Below are 23,511 nucleotides of genomic sequence, written 5' to 3'. Positions count from 1 at the left end.
CCGCTACTGCGTTATTTAGCAAACACTTCGATCCAAGGTGACTTACAATGCTAGATACGCTATACTATGAACCCCACAGTAGGTCATCCATCCATACACCAGACCAATGTAACTCACTCATACACATAGACACATGTACAGAGTGCATTTCACTCACAGATACCTCAAACTGCAGTGGCGTGTTGCAGCGACTGGTGGGCAGAGATGGGAGAGGAGAGTAATTCAAGCTGTAGCCATTGTGCCTCTCATCAGTGGAGCTCAGGATGAGCAACGGCTGTGGGGGGTTGCAAGGTAGGGGTGGTGTGATGGGGGACAAAGGCCTCAGCAGCTCCTCCTGTGGCACGACCAGCGGCTCCCAGGAGTACTTGCATTTCCGCTTCTTGAAAGGTGCTGATATTTCTTGACAAAGACAAATAGGTGGGGACAAAACCCGACAACTCAGCAGGTGTATCTTACGTCCCACTGCTTACCATCACCAACATTACAGGGCATGCCTTGACGCTCCTTCATAAAGAGCACCCACAGTAGCAGTGAAACCTTGGAAACAGGTCCACGTTACAGCTCTGAATTGCTGTTACTTTAACAAGAGTGCTTTTCTGCACACTTCCCCAAACAAAAGTGTAAACAAAATCTTTCTCAGACATTTCCTTTTGTTCTGCTTGGACAGAAAATTATTCCACAGGATGAAAAATGAGGTCTAGTTACAAGAAGGACACAGATCAGTCTACACTACATCTGATTCCCATACATTTAGGAGTCAGTCACACCAACCATTGAAGCAGATGTAACAAAATCATCATTCCAATTGTAAGGTCTAAATTTAAATTCTATGGCCTTTTAATTACTGGAGCAGGTTTTGTTAGAAAAGGAAGCTGAGGAAACTAATTTCTGAGGTAAACCACTGAAAGGAAAAAAGGCCAGTAAATACCAGCTTTGAAGGGGCTGGAAGCACTGCTGCTGCTGTTGCTTTGGTGTGATGAGCTGGATTGCAACCCACCCTCAACGCAGGATGAATTCAAACTCTCGTCCTGAGCCTGCTTGATCCATCGCTACCATTAAAAAACACACACACACAAACAGTGGCCATCAGGGAACGTGTCATCACAACTGGCAGAGCATGGGTTGACAATATAAACCCATCCATTATCAATAACTAGCTGACCCATGCAGGGTCAAGGTGGTCACAAGAAGCATAGGTCAGGTAGTAGGGTACACCTTGACACTAGCCCATGATTTGCAATCACTCTCATTCACTCATAAACCCACAATATGGGCAATTTATATTTTCACTGGGATCGCATCCAAACAGGCAAACAGAGAGGGATTTATACTCATATCCAAGCCACAGCACAGGAGCCACTGTGGCTCTACATCAGGACAACTAGGTTTTATTAAACTGCTTCTCCCAAAAACAATACGTCCGATTTCCATGTAACTCACACTATTACAAGCTCTTAATAAAAGTGTTGTAATACTGTACCCACAAGTGTCAAGAGCAGGTGACTGCAGACTCACCTTCTTGAACGAACCATAGGATCCGTCCACAATAACAGGACGCCGGCGTCTCTCCGGGGTGAACGGTGAACCAAAGCGCACGTAGTGTTTGGGGGTGGTGCAAATAAGGGGTGAGTGTGAAAGGCCAGGCAGCATGTTGAGGGTGGTGGCCAGCACCGTGGGATCTGTGGTGATGCGTAGGGGCCGCTCCACAGGGCACTCTGGTTTCTCCAGCACCTTGTCGTTCAACCACTCTGTCACAAGGTACTGCAAAAACATTTCCCAGAGTCACCGATGTCAACACCAAAACTGAGCCTCAAAGGAAAGGATGTGAGCATATCAGGGTGATCTCTACATTTTATACCACTGCATCATGAAATCCAGATATACAAGACAAGTCAAACTACAAAAATATGTAGTTCTACATTTATGATAGAACACATAAGGGTGAAAAATAGGACTTCTAAGCAAAGAGTAACACACCTAGAATTACTGAACCAACGAGGATTTGCTCACCTTCTTGGTTTTAGGATATCGAAGGCCAGCCTTGTTGCCCGGAGCTCCTATTGCTGCCCCTGCCAGACCATCTATGTCAGCAGGCTGTCCCCCAGCAAGCACTCCTTCGCCCACTCCCAGCTCACTTCCAGGGGTACCAACTGCACCTTCCTCAGTCATACTGGGGACTTGGTCTGCAGCTTGTTGGGCCAGAGCCTGCCGCTGGCGCCTGGCCCTCTGTGATGAGCTTGATCGATACCGGGATATGCGGCTCTTGGGTCGAGGCTTGGATGACCTGGCTGGGGGGGGTTTGGGGGCAGGAGGGGCAACCTGAACTTTTTCAACTTCTGGAGGAGCTTCCTGAATACCAAGAAAAGATACGGGGGAGGGGAGGCTTCTTAAAGAACACATTTTTACTTTTTGCTTAACTATCAAAAGATGTATAATTTTACTTATTTACAGATAATTTAAGAAATTCCAACTAGTTCTAACCCCATCCTAAATTCATCTCAAAAGCCCCACACACACACACACACACACAAAATGCCTAATAAGGAAAACAAAAATATATATATGCAGTTTTATTTTCATATTTTGGAATTTCATTGAAAATAATTCCATTGCTTCCAGAGTTTCTGAACTGTACGTCTCAGTCTGCTTTTTAAAACTGCGTGTGTCCGAATCATTTATGACTCGCGCTTGGCTGTATGACAAATACGAGTCTTCCCTGCCATTACACTTCAATTTTTTCCTGATGTCCACATTTGGAAGAGGCCAGAACTAATAGTATGTATTTCCAATAACTGGCATTTCCATTTGATTGCATTACATTTTAAACTATTTTTGCAAGATCTTTTCATTGATCCAGTCTTGTAGCTATTACCTCCAGAACTTCCACAAGGTACTTTCCTTCCGTACTGTGCAACACAGCTTATTTTTTCAGGCTCTGGTTCTAAACTGGTTGGTCTACTGCAACTTCCTGTTGGCTGGGGTCCCTGCATCTATTATCCATCTTTTCTTAACTCCCCTAGAATGCTGCTTCTGTTCTGGTGTATAGTGTTCCTCACCACACATGCTGTCCTCATCTGCTCTCATCTCTGTTGACTTCCTACTGTTGTTAGGGTCCAGGACAAGACTCATCCTGACTTCGATGGCTCCCTGCATGATCCTATTTCTTACTAGAGTAGGCAAGGCAAGTACTGTTGACTAAGATGACTCCAAGCAAACACTTGTGTGGTCTGCACGGTAGGGCAGGGTATGGACGTGGATTGCTATTGGCTCCTTTCGCCACCTGCATTTGGACTGGAGGAGGAAACACACTTAAACACTTAGCACAAGAGGTATGAGGTACCACTGGCCTGCTATGCCACCACACCACTACTCCCTACTGCCTCCAGTCATACTATGATTGCACCATGTTTCCCGATCTTCCAACACATTGAGACTTCTTAATCTCAGATCTACTTTGAACCTCAATGGCTTTTCTAATCTATTTGAAGTGTATTCTTGCTTTATACTGTTCTTCCAACATTGTCTTGCTGTGAAATTCATAGTACTGTATGTCATCCAAGACTACTTTTATACATTATCTTATCCTGACAAACATGTCAAAAAAAAGTTATCAAAACAGATTAGTAATCAGAGAAAAGGAATCCTTAAACAAGCAGTCTGAAGGTGAGTAGAGAAAATGCAAGAAGGTAAACTCACAGTAAAGTAGGAAGCACGCCTTGTGCTAACACCCACTCCAGTTGGCATGGGGACTGTCCCAGCCAGAGGGGCTGTGCTGTCCCCTAGTTCAGCATCCTCCTGCTTGGATTCCTCCACTCCTGTCCCAGAACCCTGGCTTCTGTCCTGGATCTGTGAGCCTCTCTTCCTCCTCTTCTCCAAATTTTCAAACACCTGCATGATTGCCTCAGCCTTGCGCTCCTCACGGGTCTACAGAAACAGGCACATCAACAATGTCTACAGTTCTGAAAAAGGGGCAGTCACATCACATGCAGTGCTGGCCTTAAGATGAACATACCCGTCTACTCTGGATTAAAGCACCATTTTCGTCAAGTTCTGCCTCTTCCCCATCGTCCATTTTCAACCCGTCACAGAGCCCCTCCTAGATTTCACATGGGAATTGTCAAAAACTAAATATTTCATTGCATTTCCTGTACAAAACTATATATTTTATAATTAAAAAAAGCCCATGAATGGCTTTTACGTAAGGATTTAAGTGCTCAAAAGACAGAACATTCAAACTGCAGCTATATGGAAGTTTTGAATAGTGGATGACTCAGCACTGCAGATCAGACAGTGTGTTCAAAGCTTGTCATAAAGATCAGATTATCACAAAATTGGTTAAAATCTGGTTTATGATTTGCCACTAGGACATTACACAAAGAGCCACATGAGGCAAAGCACACGCGCGCACGCGCACGCACACGCACCTCTGCATCACTGGCTCCCATGCTACCCCCCCGGGTTTCCTCAGGGGGTTGGCTACTTTCGTCAGATATGCTGCACAGGACCCCTGCTTCCAGCTCTTTCCGTCGTGCTTTCCGCCTGCGTGTCTCGGCCCCCACCTGCACGGGCAATGAGGGGGGACGCAGCAGCTGTTCGGGTGGGTTCAGGTTGTGTTTCTGCACGGGACAGTTCTGGTTCCCTTTGTGGCAGGCACAGTCCACTTTGTAGTTGCTATGTTTAGGAGGAGAGCCCAAATGATTCAACCTGACTAGCCAATTTAAACAAAAGTTCTGAAAATGTCAAACTGGAAATTCTGGGAATTTAGACAGCTGTATCTTTTAAAGAATCAGTTCAAGGTAAGGATCCATTGCTGTTCAAGCCAATTTCCCAAAAAGCAACCTTTACAAACATTTCATTAAAAATAAAAAAAAAAAGTGTTACTGACCAGCTATTGAACTCATAATCAAAGCCAATGGTGACTTCTGAGTCCTTTGTGATACGAGTAACTGCATAGATGCACAAATGGATCATGCCATCAGCAATCATGTGTCGAACCTGTGGATGAGCCCAGAGTAAGAGCTAGCACAGAACAGACGTACAGTAATGATACACAAGCCGAGAAGTCCAAAAAAAACTGCCGTCGACAACTCAGACAATGTCATTAAACACCCAAAGGGGAGATGCTCACCTCAGCGTTGGGTGTACACGACCTCCTGATGAAGCGTGCATCATTGCCAAACGTCCGTGCATCAACACACATCTCTACTTCATTGAACTTTGAGTAGAACAGCACAAAGGGGTAGGGCCTGCAATTGAACAAAATAAAATGTCACCTGAAGCTATAATCAGAGAACCAAGAAACAATAAAAAAGAAAAATTAAATTCATTGACAACAGATTTAAGTTAGGACTGGTTCACAAGTTTCTCAAAAAGTTAACTTAATCACGCATTCATATTTTATAACTGACGTAAGGGTGAAGTCCTTCAGCAGTCACTATGTTGAGAAATACACTCACCCTTCACATAAGTGCTTGCTTAAGAACACATCCGGCTATGAATGTCTTGAAATGCCATTATATAGTTTTGGGAAAATAACTGTTTCCCAGAGGATAAATATGATTAACATCTCACAGACATGTACAAAGTAGAAGGCACCTACTTTTTGAAGAAGTGTCCATTGACCTCAAACTGCTGTTTCAGCATGACTTTGCCCCGATACTCAATGATAAGAGTGTCCGTCTCCAAGTCCCGAGCAGCACGCAGAATCTTTCTGTGCTTCTGTACACGTGTGACCCTTCCCAGCTGTAACTGTACCATGCATGTGCACACACAAAGAAGGCTTATTATAGACAACTAGGGACGTGATGAGTCTAAATAAGAATTCTGATGGTTCGTCATAAAATCAGTCCTCTTTGGCAAAAATAAACTGCTTTTTGTGTGTACCAGATACTGATTAATCAGTACTGCGCACCAGAAAACACTGAAAAAGACAGACATATCAAAAGAACAAACATACATATTCTTTCATTGTTTTCATATGCGCGGTGGCGCAGTGGGTTGGACCACAGTCCTGCTCTCCAGTGGGTCTGGGGTTCAAGTCCCGCTTGGGGTGCCTTGCGGCGGACTGGCGTCCCGTCCTGGGTGTGTCCCCTTCCGCCTCCGGCCTTACGCCCTGTGTTACCGGGTAGGCTCCGGTTCCCCGTGACCCCGTATGGGACAAGCGGTTCTGACAATGTGTGTGTGTGTGTGTTTTCATATGCTTCAGCTTTTATTTGCAATAAATTACATTTCTGGTAGGTTTTACACCATCTAACAATTTTGGGTGTGTTATAAGCTTTTTTTTTTTTATGATTAGTACACTTAATATGCTTTGCCACAACTGAATTTATTTTTCCTTTTTAAAACATATTTCTATTCTATATTTCTTGAACAAGGCACTTACCCTAAATTGCTCCAGTAAAATTACCCAGCTGTATAAATGGTTAAATAATTTCAAGTAGCTTAAAACTGTAAGATGCTTTAGATAGAAGGGTCAGCTAAATAAATAAATGTAATGTAAATGCTGAGATGGCACTAGAACTGACTATACGCACCTGCATCTGTGAACCGACAACAGTGTTGTTACAGGCCAGCTCTGTCCGGTTGATGTTGTCCATGGTAGCGGCTGTGGACGTTTTGCCTTCACGATGCAGCTGGAGCAGTGTCTGAACATCTGCACTGTATTGGTTGGCCAAGGCCTCCTCGTACTGGTCTGTCCACTGGCGGATCTTGGACTCCCAGCCCTCCTCTGTGTTCTCGTCTAGCGTGCTTGCTTCCGTCGTTGAGTTCTTTAAAGAAAGTTTCAAACACCAAAAAAAGACAATGAAACAACTTTCTGAAATTTTCATCCACACAATACCATGGCAAAAGTAGAATTGTTAAGTTACTACTTTATGTATTTTTCATGCATGTGCTGATTAAATACATAAGACTAATAGAATGTTTACCTTCATCCTCATGGACTTCCTAGAACCCTCTCTGAAGGCCTGTAACGATTAACAATTCACTTGCATCACAAAAAAAAGAAAAGATTAAAAAGGATAAAACAATCCTGGAAGAGGAAAGTGGTCATGAAATGTTACGCCACCTTGATTTTTTTGGGTTTTGGTGTTCCCTGTGCTTTCTCTGTACTCTTTTTCCTCTTCTTGGGCTTGCTCCTCTTAACACGATTGACAGTGAGGGTGATACTGGTGGGTGTGTGCTGGGTGGCTGTGTAAGACACCGTGGATGGAGAGACTTCTTCATCGCCACTCTCTGTCGCACTGCTGTCCCCAACTGCAGCAGAACAAGGAGAGGTGTTTTGTGTGATGTATGGATGGGTTTCTAAATGGTCAGTGTATGCAAAAGCAACAAGTTTTTTTTTTTTAGTCTCTTACCGGACACATTTTCTGGTTTCCTTCGCTGAGCATCAACCCCTTTCCTCCTCTCCAAGCCCCTGGAAATGAAGTTATAAAATACAATAAGAGACTAACAATTTGTTAGATTACTGGGCATGACTGATAAAAGTAATGTGAAAAAGGCTTAATTAATTGCAAGGAACCCTAAAACTCTGAATTTTATTGCGAATGCCCCTCATTCTAATAGAGGTCAAAATGGAAAAGTCATGGAGGTACATCTAGTCAATGCTAACAAAGACTCTTCCCATGGAGAGGGACATGAATACTGAAATGGATGACAAAGGTTTGTCCTCACCTACAACTGTCGCACTTAATAAGGAAGCCATCTTGTGTCAGGCTGCAGGGGCACCAACTTGGCACACCTACATCCTCATCTTCGTCAGAGGAGCTGTCACTATCAGCCGTGTTATCATCCACAAGGTCAGAGCACATGACGTCACTGAGTTCCACGCGGGGGATGATCGTGTGGGACAGTGGGGATGCGGGTGGGGTCGGAGGAGGGGGTGCACCATAGTTGTGGTCCTGACAACACACAACGCAAGACTGTTGCATCTTCAAACAGTGGCGTTCAGACAAAAATAAAAAGTAAACATGAAAACAAGAAGTGAGAGAGGAACTGCAGAGGTGAATAGTGACAAACTGAAAAGCAATTCCCTCATATCCTTTTGAATTGCAGATAAACTTGCAAGAAAACATGCCAAGGGACCTAAATGTGCCAATCTATGCTCTCAGCACCATCCTCATCATAGCTGTGCTGTCAGTTTCTTGAAAACTGGCATCTCCAGAGACATGCAAAATAACACATTTGATCTTGATGTTCCATTTCCCACACTGTAAGAACAAAAACTCTTTTTGGCTTGTTGGGCCCTGACGATGGACAGCATGAAGATCTCAAACTGAACTTCAAAGCCTTTGGGAGTCCCCCCCCAAAAAAAAGCACTATTCAATCTAAAAGCTAGCAAACCAAACAAAGAAATGGCAAGCCTATAACAAATGAAAATTTTACATGTTACAGAAAATTAAATGATGACTATATCTCAGGTTTTAAGACCTTTCTATGATATTTTACCTTTATTTATACATACCGGTTTCAAATAACTATTGTAAAGAAAAATTGGAATAATATAATTTCCAAATTTCTCACATGAGGTAAGAATCAGCCAGTTCAAATCCCAGAAAGGCATATAAAATGGATGAAAGTTGCTATCTGAAATCATAGAAAGGGAATAATACTAATCAGTTTGTTTACTAAGCCAATAACTATCCAACTTTTCACTTGAGATATTAATTCTGCAATATGTTTGAGACACAGATCTTCCCACAGTGAGGTCCTACGGCTATGGCTGGTGAGTGCCATACTCACAGCATAGGGCAGTCCCCGGTAACCATGGTTCTGAGCACTTCCACAGCTGTGGTTGGAGTAGGTCTTCTCATTCACAGCAGGACTTGCTTCCACCGACTCAGGGCTATGAAGCAGGATATAAAGAAATTAGAAGTCCAGATTACCAGCCAGCATAACAGTAAGATGAATGTGATGGACTTTAGTGTGGCAGAATGAATGCGATATCAGCACATTCTTTTAAACATTAAAATAATCTATAACTGTATACTAAACATTGCATGCATGCTACAAACCCATGTGACCAACAAAAAATTAAATACTCTCTCAAAGAAACAGTTGGGACCCTTTAACAGAGCCAAACCAGCACAAAACAGTGAGAATGACATTACTGCCATGCCACCTTGAGAGAGACTACTAGAAAGCAAGTATGCCTCAAAATGCAATTACATCAAGCATGCTGCACATTGTAACAATACAGAACATCTTACTAATAGAGATTTACCAAGGACCATATTACATAAGGCTCTAAACTGCAGAGCCCAATGCTGGTGAATAAAATTTTAGTCTCCATTAATTTTTTCATGAGAAAGTGTTTAGACCAGAGTTAAACAGCAGCACTTTACAAAGCTTCAAATTTAAAGACAGCCACGATCAAATATAAGGTACAGCAAGTAAAGAGGTCACTACACTTTCTGTAAGTATTAAAGTTCTCAAAATACCCTCCTCAGAAACTAGCAACAGTTACATTCGCAGCATGACCCTTAAATTGTTGCCATCTGGGTTAACACAGAAACCAACCACTAGATGGTACCAGACAACAACACTTCCCCTTTCCATAGCACTGGGGATGAATCACAAGTTAAGGGTACTACTTCCGCTACAACATTATGCAACGATCATTGTCACAAAGCCATCTGCAGAGAAAGCCATTCTGTTCTAATGTACTCAATTTGACTTTAGATATACTGTATTTCTGATCTTAATCCCATTTAACAGGGGCAGGAGTTCTACCAGTGTAAGATGCTGGCTACAAAGTAAACCTAGAGACTTCTAACCGTGTCATATCAGGTCATACTGCCCTACCTCAAAATCAGCATGAACTCCCTCCATCCCATCTCCATTTCATTCAATGCAGTGTTAGACATGAGTTATGAATGTACAACTTCAAGGGAACCACAATATCAACAAATTTAACTCATTAGCACATGGACACCCTTTCTCTGATTAATCCTGCTCAAGTTTCAGGTCATGGAATTCCTAAATGCCCCCAGGTTCCCCAGTCTCCTTACTGTCCAGAATGATTTTCTTTATACATTAGGTGAAACCTTGTTGCTTCCAGATGTTTGATTAACCCATCAGTGTCAGGGCCAAAAAGAGAGAGAGACACCCCAGGTACTTACTCTGATCCAGCAGCCATGTCTGAGTAGGACGTTTCAGGTGTGGTGACTCCCAGCGCGATTACTATGCTCATGACGTCCAGCACAGCGACGCGGGGGGAGGGGGGGAAAGGGGGAAGGGGGTGGGGGGGAGAGGGGAAAGGGAGGGGGAATCACGGGGTCTGAGCTGCAGCAACAGACCACTCCAGGGGTGGGGTGCCGCACTGCCGCAGCCAACACCTTAAGGACATGGGGAGACCTAGAAGAACAGCAACAGGTCCAATCAGCTCCAGTGCTGAGGAGCAGGAGCAGCTCACTGGAATGTGCACACAAGGACTGAAAGGACACGAGGACTAGAAATTCTGGCAGGATGTTTTAGAAAATAGATGTTTGTACCAGAGAGCTTCTGTCCTATCTTGACCACTATACCACTAGAAAATAAATTTTCCAAGACAAAACTTTTCAGGAAGAAAAGTGATGTAATCCTTGAGCTCGATGGGTTAAATATAATAAAATCATTGAACTTGTCGGTTGGCACTTGGCTGGCAGCGCGATGCTGCACCTCTGGGGGCAGTGTTTCACAGCGTGGGGAGTCACTGCACTGGGCAGGGCTGCATGTCACATGACCACAGTGGAACACTGACCCACAGCACTTCTTTCCTGCCTGCAGAACCCCCTCCCAACATCCCCCTGCTGTGATGAGGAGAGCTGGGTGCAGCTCACATGCCTGGTAATTCCAGCATTAATGTAGGCCACCCAGGAATATCAAATTCACACCACATAAACAAGCACAACTGATCCATTCAAGAGGGTGTGGTACTTCACATTAAAATAAAATTTAAAAAAGGATAAATTGAATTTTATGAAATGCTGCAAAATATACCTATTTCATGGGTGTTATTTACAAGCACATGGTTTGTGGGATTGCCTACCATCTGATACCAATGGCAATTCAACTTCATTAACAATTCCTTCTACACCATGGGACAGGGTAGTCTTCCTTGTTACTGCTCGGGTATGGAACACACTTCACTGAGAACGTTTTATTTAAAAGCTCTAATATTTGAAACTCACTCTTCATGTTCCCTTTTATTCCATTTTCTCATTTTAACAAGACCCAGATGTATAAATATTTGTGCTTCACTTGGTCACCTGGCATAGACTGTCAAAATGCACAGCTCACAGGCCTGAAGGAGCACATCATATGTTTGCTATAGATATATTAATATGAGCATCACAAATTGCGACATTGTTTCTGCTCCTGTCCATTTGCCTTTCTTCCTAGTAAAAGAAAAGACAATGTTTGTATAACATCGTTTCTAAAGGACTTTGTCAAACTTAAGATAACATGTTTAACCATGACTAAACATGAATACCTCCAGCAGGAAAATGAAAAATAAGTAGAAAAAGCATAACAGACGCAAAGTAGTTAAGGCAGCTGAAAAACAGTGCAAATTACGTGCAAACAAGTGTTGTTACAGCCGTACACCCTGTACTTCACCCAGCCATTTCTTCTTTGATTTGCTGCTTTAGCAAGTAAAACCCCTGGGGGGCTCCTGGGGAAAAGCATGGGAAGACTGTTTTGACGGCAAAGGTTCATCCGGGGAAGAGGTTCAAACATGCCCCCCCCCCCCCCCAACTGTTTATCAGCAGTGACCTAATGCAGTCAGGTAAAGGCAACACACAAAAGGTATGAGGATGCACCCTACCAGGAGGGCAGTGAACATCATGGCCTGGGAACTGCCATGGACGATCCAACTCACTTCAGCTCAGGGTGGAGCCACGGCTGACATATCAGCTCTGCGCTGTGGCACGTCTCCCTCCCTCCACACACAAGCAGCATCTCGTTTAACAGCTGTACACACCACCGCTCTTTAGCATTCTGTGTGCGCGCGTTTTATTTTCTTGGGCGGGGGGGTGGTTACAGATAGGCTGCCTTCTTTGTAACGGCTCTCCTACAGCCTTACATGTGCGGGAAAATTCTCACTCGCTCAGATGCTTCGATCCAACATTCACATTGTTTCGTCTGTGCAGAGAGAGGGTAAGACCGAGTACCTGGCCTCTCATTCACAGATAACATGGCTGCAGGCACGCACAAACATATCTGTAGTATCACTGAGGTATATTAAAAGGCAGCATTATCCACACCTATGCTAACTCCATGACAGTGTGTGAACATCCAATATTAAGAGAACCAGCTAACCCAAAGCATTTTAAAAAAAAAAAAAAAAAAACAACACCTTTCAAAATTAAAGTTTGACTAAGCATCAGTAATAAGAAACCTGCATACCAACTTTTAACTGAAAACTAGAAAGGTCGGAAGTCAGCGCAGTACAGTACAGAGCAGTGGTTAGAGCAACCATCACTGGACTCCGCTCTCAGGTTCAAATCCCACCCCATGCTGTAGATACTTACCATGAATTGCTCAGCAAAGGATTTCCCAGCTGTATAATTAACTGCAGGTAGCCTAACATTGTAAGGTACTTGAGAAAAACAGCTAAATTAATAAATGTAAATTATTTTAATGCTACATATGCCATAGGCTTGAAGTGACTATGAAAACCAGGTAAGATGTACAAAGTTATGGCTTGAAAGACACACCGGCAATACGCTCATTATCCCAACAACACATCTGCCAGCTGAATGTTGCCGTTGTGGTGGTACAAGAGATGTGCTTTTCAGGCCACTAAAGAGAGAACAGAAGGCTGAATTCCAGAAGAGAGGGCCCCCTCACTCTCCCCCTTAGCCTTGGGAAACAGGCTCAAATTACCAGCAGACTCATGCTGCCTTTTCACTCACACAGCAGAGGCCATTTTGGAAGTGTCTGCAAGGGACATGATAGATGAAGCACCGGAAAACCCTCTGAAGATGCAGGCCAACTGGTGCCATCCCAGTAAAGCTGTACTGGCACGTAGTCAGTAATCTGATTCCTTTTAATCTTTCAATTATTCATATGCACCGTGTTCCCTCCGGAGGCTCCGTAACCTGCTGAAAGGACTGCGAGAACACCGGAGAGCACAATGGCAGAGAACAACTAGTTGTACGTAACTCACAAGTGAGCTGAAGTAAATAAATAAAGAAATAAATAAAAATAGCACAAGGTGCAAGTCTCACCCTCCCCCCACAGTTAGCCCCAGCCTTCTGAGAAGCAGCCCAGCTGCAGGAGGCCAGGTGAAGGACGAGAAGCATTCCTGGCCTGGGGCAGGGGTGGGGGACTGGCTGAATGGAATAACAGGCGGGTGGTCAGAAAGCAGGTGAACATGCAGATGCCCAACAGAGACGCCGAGGTCAAGTTACCACTCACGGCAGCTGGGCTCCGCAGCCTCAGAACAGCACCCTGCCTGCAAAGCGCACGCATGCCACGTCTCCCAAAGCCCACAAGTACCCCGGCAAAAGGCAAACACGGCGGCTTGTCTGACTGGGGCAAGGTCACAGATGTAGGGCTTTTGGATCGAAAACAGCAGAAACATCTCCTGTTTTGTTCACCTTAAAAAGGGTCTCCTGTACAGTTCCAACATCTTGCAATACAAACACGCTGTTCTACAGGTTTGGCTTAAAGTATTAAATTTAAAAGACAACAGAAAGAGAGGTACTTCAAAGCACTGAGGGAAGAGAGGAGTGGGGGGGGGGGAACTAAACTAATCTGCTTGTGTATATTTCCACAGTACTTGAATGACTTCCTTCACAAAATTGAAAATTAACAGCTTGGAGATCTATACATATTTCACTTTTAATTGTATACTTACATTTGCATTCCTTCATTTAGCAGATGCTTTTGTCCAAAGTGATGTACCTCGCAGAAAATATACCAGTGCATTACACCAACAGAAGGAGAGATTTAATGCAGGCATGTAATTCTAAAAGTAGTCACTTTCTCTCATACCACCATATAAACCAGCATACATTATACTGCACAGTAGCTACACATACAAGATCGGGGGAAAAGTCTAGAAGATATACACCGATCAGCCAAAACATTAAAACCACTGACAGGTGAAGTGAGTAACACTGATTATCTCATTACAATGGCACCTGTCAAGGGGTGGGATATATTAGGTGGTAAGTGAACAGTCAGTTTTTGAATTTGATATGCTGAAGCAGGAAAAAAGGGCAAGCATAAGGATTTGAGCAACTTTGAGAAGGGCCAAATTGTGATGGCTAGACGACTGGGTCGGAGCATCTCCAAAACAGCAGGTTCTGTGGGGTGTTTCCGGGATGCAGTGGCTAGTACCAAAAGTGGTTCAAGGAAAGACAACTGGTGACAGGGTCAGGGGCGTCCAAGGCTCACCGATGCGCGTGGGGATCAAAGGCGAGTCCATCTGGTCTGATCCCACAGAAGAGATACTGTAGCACAAATTGCTGAAAACCTTAATGCTGGCCATGATGGAAAAGTGTTACAACACATAGTGCATCGCAGCTTGCTGCATATGGGGCTACATAGCTGCAGACTGGTCAAAGTGCTGCTAACCCCTGTCCACTGCCAAAAGCACCTATGATGGACACGTGAGCATCACAACTACACCATGGAGCAATGGGAGAAGGTGACTTGGCCTCCAAATTCCCAAAATCTTAATCTGATAGAGTATCTGTGGGATGTGCTGTAAGAACAAGTCCAATCCAGGGAGGCCCCATGTCGCAACTTACAGGACTTAAAGGATCTGCTGCTAACATCTAGGTGCCAGATGCCACAGGACACCTTCAGAGGTCTTGTGGAGTCCATGCCTCAATGGGTCAGAGCTGTTTTTGCAGTATGAGGGGGACCTACACAATATTATGCAGGTAGTTTTAATGTTTTGGCTGACCAGTATATGTTTTGAGATCCTTCTTTAATGTAAATATAGAACTTGCTGAGTCAGAGTGGAAGAGGGAACTCATTGCACCACACAGAAGCCAATGGAGAGAAGCAAGAATACATGGGAACACTTTGGCAAGTCAAACAACTCATCCAGCAGATTCTGTATGAGCTGGAGAGGTTTGACAGAGGAGGCCAGAAGACCAAAACAGCAGACAGCACAGTAAATCCAGGCAGTATATTACCATGGCCTGGACCAGAAGTCAGAGTGTTTTGAGAAGGTTGGCTCTTGCAGATGTTATGCAAGATTGGGTTATGACAAAGTGTTAGAAGAAGGAGAGACCTGAATCAATCATTCCTGGGCTCTTAACTGATGTAACAGATGAAATGAGTGCATTGCCCAGTTATGACAGACTGGGCAACAGAAGTTATGAACCAGCTTGAAGGTGAAGAATCTTGGTTACGGAGAAGCTGGGCTGTAGGTGGTGATCAGACATTCAAGCCCAGATGTCCAAAAGTCAAGCAGCAATACATGAAGAATCAGCTAGCTACTTAAAACAGTCATTTAATATGAAATAACAAAAACTATACGGTTAGATGATATTGCTTTATCAATCTTCAAAATTAACTACAATCACTGTAAATACAAAAAGGTTAAAAATCAGAAATACTGCTGTGCATATGTATATAGTAAACATTAAAAAACTGCAAGTTTTGGTCACATTTACTACAGCAAATCAACCAACTATCCAGTTCCGTAATTATGCGAGTTGTGTGCTCCCTGGCTAAAAATTACACAGATCTTTTAGGTAGCAACAGCTCACAACGCTAAACAGCACATGGATACTTAATTTGGATATCAGACTGCCTGGACAAAGCAAAGCTTTCCTTTTTTTTCTTTTTTTTGCAAAAAGCACCCCCGAAAAAAAATACATTTTAAAAGCATTGCTACAAAGAAATGCATGTAACATTATCATGAAACCATGAGCAAGTGCTGTGGGTCTTGATGAGCTTCTTTCCACAGCCCTACAGACTTGAAGGCCATTCCTTGTGAAGCCAAGGTGGAAGCTTGGAAGAGGGACGAGGACAAAACAGCCGTCTCTTACGCAGCCCCAAACAAGGTCTTCTGCAGTTTTAAAACCACCAGTATAGTGTTCAAAGAGACATTAAAAATGTAGTGTGGAGAAAACCTGGATCTAAGCAAACCAGACAGCAATAACCTGAGTGAACAGAAAGTCATTCTGAAAGAAGGAATGACAAAGAATTAAGTCAGATCTGCATGGCGAACAAATAATTCCACCACTGACCAAAAAGTCAGACAGCAATGTGTCCCTCATTTACATTAGCACCCCGCTGACAAAATGAAGGGGAAACAAGGATGAACAAAAGGAAATGGCTGTTGTGACTGAGCACAAAGGCCAAAATGGAAATGTCTGGCTAAACATGTTCGCCACAGTGTCGAATGGAGATCGTCTAAGGTGTATTGAAGCTCCATGGGAAGATAACATTCAAAAACATATTTTGAAAGTTACGGCAAACAACTGCATTTGCCATTTTAGAGGATTGTGTCTGCCGGAAACTAATGAGTAATTAAAACAGATTCCAGGAAATTTTCTCGAAATAAGTAGGATGCAAACAAAGACCGGCATGAATAAGTTAGACCATAAGCATGCTTCCTTGCAAAGGCGGCGAGTATATAAGCGGCTTGCTGCAGTGGGAGGAAAGACCAAGCAGCCGTCTTCCAAAATACACTACGTGAGCACTCTCCAGCCTCTGCTGTGCCACACTTTTACCTCTCTGGCAGTCTGCACCCAGCACACAAATAGCGCTACAAAAGTCACTAAATCGGCTCCAACAAGGAACCTGAGAAGGGCTCTTTTACACCAGCAGTCCAGCTGTGTTTCAGGAAATGTGAAATGGAACAAAGGTTAACTGGCCCACGATTTCAGTCTGACCAAACCAGTTGTATAAGCATCGCAGTGCCGCATTTCTAAGACTGCCCCCTCCCCCAAAAGTAAAACCTGACTTCAGGCAGCATTCTGTTTGGAAAGTTGAGCCCAAAAACAATTGCTCTGCCTTCGGTTTCTTCTTTTATGTCAATTGCTAAAGCCCTAAATACTGTGCCAATACCTCCTGCTCATTAGAAACAAAAATATTTAAGCATTTTGTTCACTTACATTAACACATCTTCCAAGTACTCACTTTTCTTACAAACGCTTAGCAAAGCACCACAGGAAAGGGGGGGAGGGGGGAACCACCCAGATCTGCTCAGACTTACCCTATGGAAATGTAATTTGCCAAGTATTAAATATTAAAATACCACATAAGTGCTTTGAAGTGAAAACCCAAATATGAGATAAACACAGAAGGATGAGAAGTGTGGGGGTAATGCAGCGTACATTCCTATTAGGAATATAAGAATTACCCACATACGCACACCAAAAATATGAACAAAGGGATAGTAAAGCCATCAGTAGTGGTCCAAAAAAATTGGGGGGGGGGGGGGGGTAAAGAAATAGAAGCCCTTTGGACAGGCTATAGTTTTGTTCGTGTGAAAGAGAAGAATAAACCAACTTTTAGAGATTTATTATACCAAGCTATTCACTGGGAGCAGAAGAAGCTAAATAAAATTATATACTAACAGACATTTGTCAAAAAGATAACTGGTGGCTGTATGAAGGTGGGGTGGGGGGGGGGGAAATACAACTTCAAGCCAGCATTACTGTTTCACAGCATTCACATCAGGATCCAAAAGAAGAATCCTGGCACGTCGACTAAGATGGCTGCTTCCATCTGTGCAGGGTAAAGGGGGGGGGGAAAAAAAAAAATCCCAAATCAAGACTCAAGGTGTATCTCGCAAGAGTATTTACACTCTTATCTAGAAGGTGCCTTTACAAGAGGGAATAAAATTGGTTCCTTCATGGTTATAAAATATGAGCTGCTGTTCAAGAGCAGAAGACATGCACTATACACCAAAGGAAGATGCAAGTTACAGCATCAGCCGCCTCCTCCCCCAACCACCCCCGTTCAGTATTCTCCCATGAATCCCCACGCTACGCAACAAAGTACACATAAGACCCCTGCAACAGAGATCCCCAGTGCAGAGTCTGTCCTGTGGAAACACCTTGCTTTATTGGAGAAGCTCCAGAGCTCCTCAGCCAATCAGCAGGAGGCACAGAGGCAGGCATCATAGTGACTTGTTTAGCCCCATTGTGCAAGAGAAGCCAGCAACACACAACAGCTGCGGAGTAAGACAGCCATGCACACACGCTCATTATCAAGGCAGATAAAAGGTCTGAGCCGTCGCCACTGACGACTGCGTGATGTAGCCATGGTTAGGGCCAAGCACAGGCTACAAAAATAACATGGTGAAGTGGTGCCTCTCATTGCCTTCCTTCTCACAACAGTATAAGCTCGATCCTGACAGGCATCTGCAAGTTCCCTCGCATCACTGAGATTACACATTAAAAATAATGCCAAATGATGATAATTTCTACTTGTGTATTCAGCAACTAGGAACAACAATCACAACTGAAATGGAAGCTTTCCCATCCCAAAATGCAACTGTGGAACAAACCTGAAGTGCGTGATCTCAATGAACCAACAGTACCTCGATCCCTCCTGCCCTGTTTTTAAGTCAAATGACTGTAATTTGAACAGCCATGTAATAGGAGGAAAAAGATGGGGCTGTTTTTTCCATTGACTGTTTCAGCACACCCCTAACCCTCCACACCTCCCCCTTCTCCAGCCTACTCTGTACTGTGCTGGAATCCTGTCTTTTTCTCTTGGATACAGGCCAACATCCTGTTTCATTCACAATGCACTTCGCAAACATCTTCTGAGCATGCAGAGTGTAAAACAGGCCAGATATTAGCATACATGTTCTGCCAAATCATGTCTGCTGACTTGCTCGACCACCGTACTATAGAAGAGTGTTGAAAACAAAATACGGATAAATTAACTGTACCAAATCATCCAAATTAACACGTAAAGAAAATACCATGTAAAAGTCTGAAGTAATATGCAATAAAAGTCTCCTAGTAGGTTAATAAATTAACAGAGGAGGGAAAAAAAAAAAAAAAAAAAATCAGCAACTTCACAAATGGTTTTAAAGTCCTTTATTATGAGGACACAATCAGGTGTACTTTAAAAGCAGATCTTAGCACTGTGCCTTGTGAGCTTTATCGCTGCCGTTTTCTACTGAGGATGTTCAGAACTGAGATTGGAACCATCTTGGAAATTCAAGGAAAGTATTAAAAAATAATTCACCCAAGACCAACTTTAAAAACACAAAGCTAGTAGCAGTAGAGACTTCACTATGTTAGGTATAGCAATCAAAACCATATTTAATGTTTCTATTAACACCTCAAGGTCAAAGACCAGAAGATGACAATTTACTATTCAAAAAAAAAGTTAATCAAAAGCAACAATTTTTTGAAAACAGGAACATGCACATACTTAAACTCATTTCAAATCCTATACCATCCTATTTTAAGAGAAGACTAGCATAAACACAGCTTCAACAGCACCAATTTACATGTACGCCTGCTTTTGCGCTATCCATGCCTGGAGTATTCTAGACAACAGGAGTTCAGGTCAGAAGGAGAGAATGGCATATTTCCAATGGTTAAGAGAGCTGAACTGCAACAGCTATTAAAAGACAAGTACATCCACTCAGAGAATGTGTCCTCTAGCCAATGGACAACTCGACAGTGGCAGAAAGAAAACTCCAGGCACATACAAAACTATGTCCTCACGCTGCCTGTATAGGAGATCAAAGTGTTGGTCTTTGGGACGCTCACAAAAATGGAGTTGCTGCATCCTGGTGCTGTACTGCTTGGCAAACACAGAATCAATGAGGAAATGACAAACTATCACTAACACTCCTCCCATAATACATTGTAAAAATGCAAGCCCAATGGAAACAAAAAAGACCTTGTTAACACAGGAACTCAGTCAATATACACTCAAGAGCAACTGTTCTGAACATTTTCATTGAAAACTCGGGTTCTAAAGAATCTATTTGAACCAAATCTCTCATACTGTCAGATAAACTTTGCACCGCTCATTTATACTGCGAAGGTACACACGCGCGCACACACACTCAGTCTGAAAACCGCTTGTCCCACCCAAGCGGGGTTGCGGCAAGTCAGGCTGGAGGGGGAGAGGGGCACACCCAGGCAGGACAGGACATCAGTCTGACACAGACAGAGCACCCCAAGCGGGACTCAAACCCCAGCCACAGGCCAAACACGCTGTGCCACTGCACCCCCTCGCCGTATTAATTCAGGGTAAGGACCTTGATCAAGGGTAATACAACAGGAGGAGTAGGCTCCGTACGACGTACGTGCAAGTGTCAGACTGCAAGACATCAACCCTCTGTACATTACACTCACTGTCCACTGGGATAAAATACTTGGTACCAATACTGATGCAGTATGAATTGTGCCGACGCCATGGTTTATTTTGAAAAGTTGTTAGTGATGAAAGGCACACGCGAAGAGAAGAGGAATGTAGGTGAAGCAAATGGTGGGCCACACGACTCCCCTCCATTACGCTCAGGGGCACTTTCGGTTCGCCGATGACGTTAGAGTCACCCGCGAGAGCCAAGCCCTCGCGCACATCCGCTCAGCAGACCAGGCCTGCAGACTAAACAGACGCGCGCCAGCAACGCACCCCAGCGCGCCGGAGCAGAACAAGCAAAACTCGCCCCTCACCCCACATCCCTCCTTCGGAACAACAAGCACTCGAGCCCAGTGCCGTAAACTCCGACTGCACGGCCGCTGCGAACACACTGATTATACAGGCAGTGCGGCGGACACCTAAGTCATACGCGACGGCGAGAACACGCCTGGGTCCTCACGCGGTTTTACATACACAACGACGAAGCGATAACGAGCGAACGCTGAATCCAGCGAAGCCATGAAATACGACGTGAGGCCAAACGATGGCTTCGTGACATAAGAAAGAAGTTTGTCATCTTCATGTACATTAAGTGCTAGCTAGTTTACTTGTTAATGTGGTCCAGCTCCTCAGAGAATAGATCTGCAAATTATTTCCTTTTATATCATTATTAAAACACTCTGGTCTGGACATGACCGACGGAGAGTAAGTCTAGAGACAGGGCTGTTACCACTCCCATCGAAACAAAACTAGGGGGGAAAAAAATGTTTTGGTTCATTTTACGAATCTGTACGAGACGAAGGAGTAGAGCATACCCTAAACAGCAACCTTCTCTAATGTATGTGAATACCAAACTGGGGAAATAAAATTCATTCGGATGGAAACGTAAGGAAAGTGTACTGTGCTGGTGTCGATTTGGGTTCTGATCGCTCCAAAGTTTGTTCTTTTTCATACACCACACCGACTGGCCAAATCTCTCTCTCTCTCTCCCCCCCCCCCCCGTCTCGCTTGCTGTTTAAATAAAAATGGAGTCTAAAAAAGGAAACGCGAGCACCCCTCGCAAATACCACCCATTTCTCCTCATCCCCTCGGAGGGGGACAGAGGAAGGGGGACTGCCGGAGGGGGGGAGGCGGCGGCGGCGGCGGAGGAGGAGGAGAAGAAGAAGAAGGAGAAAAGCAAGTCACCGCTCCGAGAGTTGGCCAGCCCGCTGAAAGAGAAAGTTCAAACGGCCATCTGCAAGCCTTGTCCACCACGGACGGAACATCACCTGCATTCATTTTAAACGTCTGCTGGGAAGAACACAAACTGCACCGTTCGTGTGCTTCGCCATAAAACTTTATTAGGAAAAGCAAACACGCCGGTTGCAAATTCTAGCAGTAAATATAATGATTCCAGCCAAGTAGCTGCCCGTGCAAGTGCCAAGGTCGGAATTCACACCGATTTCCACCGACACTCAGGCTCAGCGCCTTCACAAACGAAACGGGCAGCTGCATGATGATCCTTCCTTTTCCCTCAAAGTTAAACCTCCGAAAATTCACAAGGCGACAAACAGCTCGCCGACTAACACAGGCTCCGAAAATGCTCCTTCATAGCCGGGGAATCAATATGGCTCTCGGTCTCAGGAGGAAAACAGAAGGTGTCGAACCTAGAGATCACCATACTGTATGGCATACACACACACACAGACAGTGGTGTGAGAGCTAGACCAGTAACTGTCCATCGAGGGCTCCGCCAATGACACACACACTTCACTTCACTCGCTAATGATCAAACTACTTCGCTTCCCCCACGACTGGACTCCTTTTCCCAACTAGTTTACCCATCAAAATACGCGGCCAAGGGAATATTATCAACTTGTTTCCCGTTAGGAAGCTAACGCTAATAGCACAGCCAGAGGAAAAACACACACACACACACAGCTAGGTGGGGATACGATACGTGGTTTTATTTGAAGCCCCTGGAATAAAATATTTACATACACTACTACTGCCCCTTCGCCGTAAACCGTTTTTATAGCAGCACAAAACAACAATGCATGAAAATATAGTAAAAAAAACGACAAAAGTTTACATTGTTTACATGAGCAGAATTGCAGGGCACTGACTGCACGAGGACTGGACCAAGTGAAAAACTGCCCTTCGTTGTAGTTGTCAAATTGTCACGAAAATTATACATTTACACGTACGCTGGAGAAACAGGTGATACAGAAACTGGAGAGCAAGTCAAAAAGTTGATACCGAAAAGCAAGTTGTGCATGAAAATTAGTCTAGAAGGAGACGTCTAGCAGCAGGCAAGCAGCAAAAAAAAAAATCTATATACCATGTAAAATAATAATATAACAGTTAAAAACTCACCTAGTGAGACATACCCCCTCAGCTCCGGTCGGATTCGCGTTCCTTGGAATTTCACATAAAATGGTATTCCAACATTAGTGCGAATCACACATCCAGGCCTCCCCCTCCGCCCTCGGTGTTTCCTGCGAGGCGTACGCGAGAAGAGCGCTTTCTTTCCCGGGTACCTACCAAGGCTTCTAAACCCCCTTCCGCCAGAGGGGAAAGTTTTATTCCTTTTCCTGCCTTGGACACAGTACCTCTCTAGTATGTTACATTGAAACCCTGCTGACTGAATCAGTTTATTACAACGCTTTACAAAATTTATACTCGGTGTTTATAAAGGGAGATGTACGGCTGTATGTGTTACAAGGCTCTGATTCTATCTCAGGTCCTCAATATTCGCAGTGGCGCCCATCCCCCCCCCTCTCCTAACCGGCATCGATCGTGGGTCCCACCGAAACTGACACACAACCACATCACGGGGTTTCCCACGCTTACGTGCAGGGGCCTATTAATCGGTGGGCTGTGCCAGCGAATCCCATTCGTCTTCTGCTATTGGCGGAAGAAATGTCACTCAAAATTAGAAAGCAGAAACGCTAACAAGCAATTGGACGATAAAGGGCGCTGATTTTTTTTCTCCCCTTAGTTCGCTGTTCTAAGAGGGCGGGTCACCTTACATAGAGGTGGCAGACCGACGCGGGAGTGAGTGCTGCTGCTGCAGTCTGGGCAGTTAGTGTGGCGGTCTCGGGAGCGAAGGCGGCATGCAGTGATGTGGATTTAGAAAAGCAACAACATGGATCAACCTCTGCAACACGGGAGAATTTGTTTTACTTACTAATACACAAGTCGTGGAATTGTGAATTGTGTCTTAGGGGGACTTTGATTCGG

At 44.2% G+C, this 23,511-nt stretch overlaps 1 protein-coding gene across 4 annotated transcripts in view; it reads right to left on the bottom strand.

Annotated features, from left to right (window-relative positions):
* Positions 1-23,091, bottom strand: part of setd5 (SET domain containing 5) — a 29,939-nt gene extending 6,848 nt beyond the window's left edge. For 3 of the 4 annotated variants that reach the window (XM_018725882.2, XM_018725883.2, XM_018725885.2), the window contains exons 1-18: positions 22,645-23,091; positions 10,119-10,353; positions 8,740-8,842; positions 7,672-7,928; positions 7,356-7,414; positions 7,067-7,254; positions 6,927-6,965; positions 6,534-6,767; positions 5,600-5,748; positions 5,129-5,246; positions 4,886-4,995; positions 4,425-4,671; positions 4,013-4,096; positions 3,697-3,924; positions 2,011-2,349; positions 1,516-1,761; positions 929-1,049; positions 164-399 (exon numbers count right to left, since the gene is read on the bottom strand). In XM_018725882.2, the coding sequence (XP_018581398.1) occupies positions 164-399; positions 929-1,049; positions 1,516-1,761; positions 2,011-2,349; positions 3,697-3,924; positions 4,013-4,096; positions 4,425-4,671; positions 4,886-4,995; positions 5,129-5,246; positions 5,600-5,748; positions 6,534-6,767; positions 6,927-6,965; positions 7,067-7,254; positions 7,356-7,414; positions 7,672-7,928; positions 8,740-8,842; positions 10,119-10,189 (2,829 nt within the window). In that variant the 5' untranslated portion in view covers positions 10,190-10,353; positions 22,645-23,091. The remainder of the gene's footprint in view (positions 1-163; positions 400-928; positions 1,050-1,515; positions 1,762-2,010; positions 2,350-3,696; positions 3,925-4,012; positions 4,097-4,424; positions 4,672-4,885; positions 4,996-5,128; positions 5,247-5,599; positions 5,749-6,533; positions 6,768-6,926; positions 6,966-7,066; positions 7,255-7,355; positions 7,415-7,671; positions 7,929-8,739; positions 8,843-10,118; positions 10,354-22,644) is intronic. The other variant, XM_018725884.2, reaches the window with a different exon arrangement.
* Between the last annotated feature and the right edge of the window lie 420 nt (positions 23,092-23,511).

The sequence above is a fragment of the Scleropages formosus genome, chromosome 22 (assembly GCF_900964775.1).
Source record: "Scleropages formosus chromosome 22, fSclFor1.1, whole genome shotgun sequence".
In the NCBI taxonomy this organism is placed as follows: domain Eukaryota; kingdom Metazoa; phylum Chordata; class Actinopteri; order Osteoglossiformes; family Osteoglossidae; genus Scleropages; species Scleropages formosus.
The sequence above is the reverse complement of the archived record's forward strand: the minus strand, read 5'-3'. Positions and strand labels throughout refer to the sequence as shown.